This window comes from Serinus canaria, unplaced genomic scaffold, assembly GCF_022539315.1.
Source record: "Serinus canaria isolate serCan28SL12 unplaced genomic scaffold, serCan2020 HiC_scaffold_604, whole genome shotgun sequence".
Classification (NCBI taxonomy): Eukaryota; Metazoa; Chordata; class Aves; order Passeriformes; family Fringillidae; genus Serinus; species Serinus canaria.
In genome coordinates, this window is record NW_026108718.1 from 1 (window position 1) to 5,850 (window position 5,850).

The 5,850-nt window shown below is 67.8% G+C and overlaps 1 protein-coding gene across 1 annotated transcript; it reads left to right on the forward strand.

Annotated features, from left to right (window-relative positions):
* Positions 1 to 3: 3 nt before the first annotated feature.
* On the forward strand, positions 4 to 5,832 carry LOC103821814 (probable G-protein coupled receptor 179; the record flags this gene model as incomplete). Its single annotated transcript, XM_050987979.1, has 10 exons — positions 4 to 75; positions 889 to 991; positions 1,199 to 1,395; positions 1,504 to 1,572; positions 1,889 to 1,998; positions 2,409 to 2,647; positions 3,053 to 3,191; positions 3,411 to 3,516; positions 3,949 to 4,095; positions 4,374 to 5,832. Coding segments are annotated over 10 exons (2,641 nt in total), but the record flags the coding sequence as incomplete, so codon positions are not given.
* Between the last annotated feature and the right edge of the window lie 18 nt (positions 5,833 to 5,850).

Here is a 5,850-nt window from a genome sequence, read left to right on the forward strand (position 1 = left end):
GTGGCCATCGACCAGTGCTCCAGGGGGCCGGGCTGGTTCTCGGACACGCATCGCTGTGACCTCAACAGCACCCAGGTACCGGGCCTGGCACCCCGCGCCCCATCCCCTCCCCTCCCGGACCGGGGTACCCCGCTCCCCACCAGCCCGGACCCCCGGCCGCGCTGCCCGTGCCCGGCGTCCCTCCCTCCGGGCTGAGCTTTATCCTCTCCCGGGCGATCCATCTGCTTCGCTCAGCTGCTCTCGCACCGCGGTGAGAGGTTTATTGTGCAAATCTTCCCTCCCCACCGCCAGCCGCGCCGTGTGACCCGGCTGCTCCCTGCCCGGGCACCGCGGGGACGGTGGGGACGGGCCTGGCAGCCGGTGGCAGCATCACCGCGGTGCCTCCAGCAGTGCCCGAGCGTTTCGGGGCTTGGCACAACCAGGCAGGGCACACCCCGCAGCCCCCCAGCCTTGGGGTCCGTCCAGAGCTGTCCCCAGGCGGGAGAGGCGTCGCCAGCTCCTCTTTCCCACCAGCGATACCTTCCAGAGGGCCGGGCTGGGCGCCGGGCATCCCTCCAGGGAACAACAATGCCCGCGGAGCCGCCCGGGGCGGGATGCGGCCGGGGGGATTAGGGAGCAGGGCCCGGCCCGGGGCTGCCGTCACGGCTGGGCAGGATTAGGGCGCTCGGCTGCATTAGGTGTCCATTTAGGTTTTAGAGAGAGATTTGGGGCCAAGCTTTGGGCTTTAATTCTGAAATGTTTAACCACTGATTCCTCACGGCTGTGGGGGAGGCTGGCGTGGGGTCAGGTACCCGTGAGCTGGGGGCTGCTGGAGCCCCTGGGGCAGGGGGATTTGGGGACAGAGGGGACACAGGGGGTGGGGGACGTGTCTCAGGCTGTCTCCTTCAGTGTGTCCCCCAGGAGAGCCGCGGCTTCGTCCTCGGGAGATACCTGTGCAGGTGCAAGCCGGGTTTCTATGGGACCGGCGGAGTGGCCAGCGGTGCCTGGGCAGGTGGGTGCCACCCGGCCCCGGGGTCCCTGTTGTCCCCAGTGGCACACAGATACAGCAGTGGGGGCCAGGGCTGGGGGCTCTGAGGACACAGAACATGTGCCCTGGTGTGGGGGGTGCCAGCAGGCCCCGGGATGTGCTGATCCCACCTGGGATGTGCTGATCCCACCCCAGTGCCATGACCCCACCCAGCCATCGCTCTGTCCCCAGGTGTGGCAGGGACAGACAGGGGGTCCCGGCTGGGGTGCCAGCCGTGCCGCCCGGGCTGTGCCACCTGTGAGGATGACACGCCCTGCCTGATCCAGGAGGACCAGGTGCTGCGGGCAGCCGTGCTGTCGTGCCAGGCCTGCTGCATGCTGGCCATCTTCCTCAGCATGCTCGTGTCCTACCACTTCCGACGGAGCAAGGCAAGCTGTCCCCCTGCCCCACTGGCCCCCCAAACCTGCAGGGTCGGGGATCCCCTGCTCTGGCCCCGTCCCCTCCGAGGCTGCGCCCTCACGCTGGTATCCCTGCAGAGGATCCGGACATCAGGAATCATCCTGCTGGAGATCATCCTCTTCGGGTCCCTCCTCCTCTACTTCCCTGTGAGTACCCAGCTGTCCCCAGGGCTGGAAAACTCCAGGATGAGGTTTCCAGGATGGAGCTGCCCCACGCAGGGCACGGTTCCACCTAATTGTTAATTTTGCTGGCATGGTCCCTGGGGGCTGCCGTATAAACCTTCTCAGAAAACCAAATCCCTGTTCTGCCGCTGCCTGCGGGAATTAATCCCTGCCCAAATCCCCTCTCCCCTCTGCTGCAGGGTCACGGGGGAGGGTGGCACAGGGCTGGCCTGAAAAGCAGGTGGCTCCCGAGGCTGGGGCAGATGGGATCCAGCCCGGGTCCCTCTGTCCCACGCTCCAGGTGTTTATCCTGTACTTCAAGCCGAGCATCTTCCGCTGCATCGTCCTGCGCTGGGTGCGGATGCTCGGCTTCGCCATCGTCTACGGCACCATCACCCTCAAGCTCTACAGGTAGCTGGGACGGGGGGCTGGGGGCTTGGGACCCCCACAGAGGGAAGGGTTTGGGTGCTATGGACACCCATGCTATGGAGGGCTTGGGGGGCCTGGGGTTTTGGGACCCCTGTGGTGGGGAGGGCTGGGGGCTTGGGACCCCCACAATGGGGAGGGCTGGGAGCTCAGGGCCCCCAGAGTGGGAAAGGTTTGGGACCCTCACAAGGGGATGGGTTGGGGGTCTCAGTGGGATGAGTGGGGGTCTCGCTGGAATGGATTGGGGTCTCACTGGGATGGATTGGGGTCCCTGTGGGACGGGCGAGGCTCTCACTGGAATGGATTGGGGTCTCACTGGGATGGATTGGGGTCTCACTGGGACAGGCAGAGTCCCTGTGGGACGGGCGGGGGTCTCACCCTCCTGCCCTCGGCAGGGTGCTGAAGGTGTTCCTGTCGCGCACGGCGCAGCGCGCTCCCTACGTGTCCAGCGGGCGGGTGCTGCGGCTGCTGGCGCCCATCCTGCTGCTGGTGCTGTGGTTCCTGGCGGCCTGGACCGTCGGCATGCTGGAGAACGCCCGCAGGAACATCCCGCTGGTCATCCGCGCCCAGACCAGCCGCGGCCTCCACTTCTCCATCTGCGGCCACGACTGCTGGGATTACATGATGGTCATCGGTGAGACCGGCCCCCGGCGTGGCCTGGGGGTCCCCACGGCCCCCAGACCCCACCCCAGGAATGTGGGACTTTCATTCCTTTGTCCCTTTAATCTTTCTGAAAGGTGCAAGGACCTGGGATCCCCATGGACCCCATCCCATAATTGTGGGGCTTGCATTCCCTTGTCCCTTTAATCCTCCTGAAGGTTTTAAGGAGGGTTGGGGTCCCCCAGCTGCCTCCCACCCTCCCCCCTGAGCATCCCCTGGGGCTGAGTCCCAAATTTTGGGAAGGCTGTGCTGGGGGATGCTCCAGACCCGGCTCTGACCCGGCACATTCCAGGGTGAGAGTGGGGGGCAGCAGCTGAGCGCCCCAAAAGCTGCTGGGGCTGGGTGTGGCCGCTCAGGGGTGTCCTGCTCTGCCCCACAGCCGAGATGCTGTTCCTGCTCTGGGGCAGCTTCCTGTGCTACGCCACGCGTGCCGTGCCCTCGGCCTTCCACGAGCCCCGCTACATGGGCATCGCCCTCCACAACGAGCTGATGGTCTCTGCCACCTTCCACGTGGTCAGGTAGGGCCAGGAACAGAGGTTCCCACCCCTGGGGGTGCTCAGGAACAGTGCCAAGGTGGGGAGGGTCTGGGTGCTCTGGATCTCCAAAGGAAAGGGGTTTGGGTGCTCGGGACACCCACAGTGGGGAGGGTCTGGGTGGACAGGCAGGGGGAGTTGTGGGGTCTGGAGGTGGGGAGGGGCTGTGGTGGGAGCTGGCACTGCCCTCCTGGTCCCTTCCAGGTTCCTGATTGTCCCCTCGCTGCACCCGGACTGGACTCTGCTGCTCTTCTTTGCTCACACCCACGGCACCATCACCATGACCCTGGCCCTGCTCTTCATTCCCAAGGTATCCCAGGGAAGGAACGGAGCTGGGGAGGGGTTGGAGCACCACAGGAGGCTCAGGGATTTGGGGGTCTCAGCTGGGAGAGGAGGAAGCTCAGAGGGACCTTCTGGCTCTCCACAGGGAGGCTCTGCTCCCAGGGAGAGGAGGAGAGGGAACAGCCTCAGGCTGGGCCAGGAGAAGTTTGGGTTGGATATTGGGGGAGTTTCTCATGGAAGGGGTGATCAGGCATTGGAACAAGTGGAGTCCCCGCCCCTGGAAGTGCTCCAGAATGTGTGGATGTGGCAGCTTTGTCAGCGCTGGGGGAGCAGCTGGACTCGCTGACCTCGGAGAGCTTTTCCAGCCTCCACAATTCCCTGATTCCATCGCTAACACTCATCCCAGAGGCTCGGGGAGCTGGGACAGGACCCCCCGAGTGACTCCCGTGTCCCCGCGCAGTTCCTGCACACGGGCTCGCCGCTGCGGGAGGAGATCACGGCCGAGGTGTACGAGGACGAGCTGGACATGCGGCGCTCGGGCTCCTGCATGAACAGCAGCATCGCGTCCGCCTGGAGCGAGCACAGTCTCGACCCCGATGACATTCGGGTGGGTGGCACACTCAGGACCTTCTTTTGACGCTAGCTGTGCAGAGTAAGAGGTGCCTTTCGCAATCTTTTCCTGATGCAAACCAGAGGGAGGGGACGAGGGGGTGCAGGGTGACCCCACCCGGGTGGGCTAACCCGCTGCGTCCTCTGGGCAGCGCGGGGGGCTTTGGGGACACCGGGACATCCCGGGGCTCGGCGGGGCGGTCCCGGCCGCAGCCCCAGCTGTAGGCGCTCTCCTCTCTCCCTTTTCTCTGCCGCGTCCCCCCGCCCGCGGCGCAGGAGGAGCTGAAGAAGCTTTACCGACAGCTAGAGGTGCACAAGACGTGGCGGATGGCGACCAACAACCCGCACCTGGCCAAGAAGCGCAGCTCCCGCCGCAGCCTCGCCCGCTCCATCCTGCGCCGCAGCGGTGCCGAGCTGGCCGAGAGCGCGTCCCGACGCAGCAGCGGCGGGGACCGGGCGGGGACCCCGTCCCGCCGCAGCTCCTCGGCCAAGCGGCTCGTGGATGCCTCCGGGACCAGCCTGAGGATGCGGGACGAGAGCTCCCGGCGCCGCTCCTCAGCCCTGCGCAAGTCCCGCAGCTCCGAGGGACCCCCGCGGGAGCCCCGCCGAGGGTCGCCCACCCCCAGCCCGCCCGAGGAGCCTCCGCCGGCGGCGGTGACCGACTTGGAGCAATCCGACAGCGACTCGCTGGACGCCGCCCCGCTCCTGTGCAGATCGGCCAGCGCACAAAACCTGGCGGGGCACTGGCAGCGACCCCCGGGCCGCGCCCCGCCGCTGCAGAAGTCGCACAGCGTTGTCACCGGGGCGCGGGAAGCGGCGCTGCTGGCCGCCCGCAGGGCCGCCCGCGACCAGTGGCACGGCGGCCGCCACCTCTCCGCGCCGGCCCCGGCGGTTCCCAGCGACACCGCGACACCCCCGAGCCCCGCCGAGAGGGGCCCGCAGGAGGACGCGGCCCCGCCGGGCGATGCCAAGGGCCACAAACATGTCACCTACGCGCCCATCAAAAGCGTCAGCGTGGACAGCGCCCACCCGGCCAGGAAGGTGCGGGTGACCGTGAAGAAAACCCCCCCTCCGCCCCCCGTCCGCTACCAGAGCCTGCAGCGCTCGGGGACGCTCGGGGACAGCCCGGAGCCACCCCCGGGCCCCCCGGCACAGGCGGGAGAGGCGCAGGGGACAGCAGGGGACGACCCGGAGCGCGCGTCCCCCCCGGCAGGGAAGGGCAGGCTGCTGACCCCGACCGCCGCCTCGGCACACGTCTGCCCCTGGGAGCTGGTCCAGGACGAGATCCTGGGCAGGAAACAAAAAGCGGCCGAGGCGGCGGAGTCGGGGACCCCCGGTGACACAGCGGCCACCACCCCCGGCCCCAAGCCGCCCCCCGCGAAGAGCTTCCGGAGCCTGGGACTCGCCATCAAAGCGCTCAACCGCTCCAGGGGGAAGAGCATCCTGAAAGGGAAAAGCGAGGGGAGCCTCAGGAAGAGGGGCAGCAGCAGGAGGGAGAAGCCCGGCCTGGCAGAGGCCTCGGCCGTGTCCCTGGGGGGGGTCAGCCCCGAGGGAAGCGGGCAGAGCCTCGAGGCCGCCGCCCTCCAGCACAACAACAACGCCGCCACCCCCGGGGAGGCCGCGGACTGGGGCGACAGCGGGACAGGAGGACAATGGGACAGCCTGGCCGCGGGGACAGGCGATGGGGACAAAGCGGCGGAGGAGCCCAGCGCTGCCCGAGGGGACGCGGGGACTGGTCTGAAGCCACCCGGCC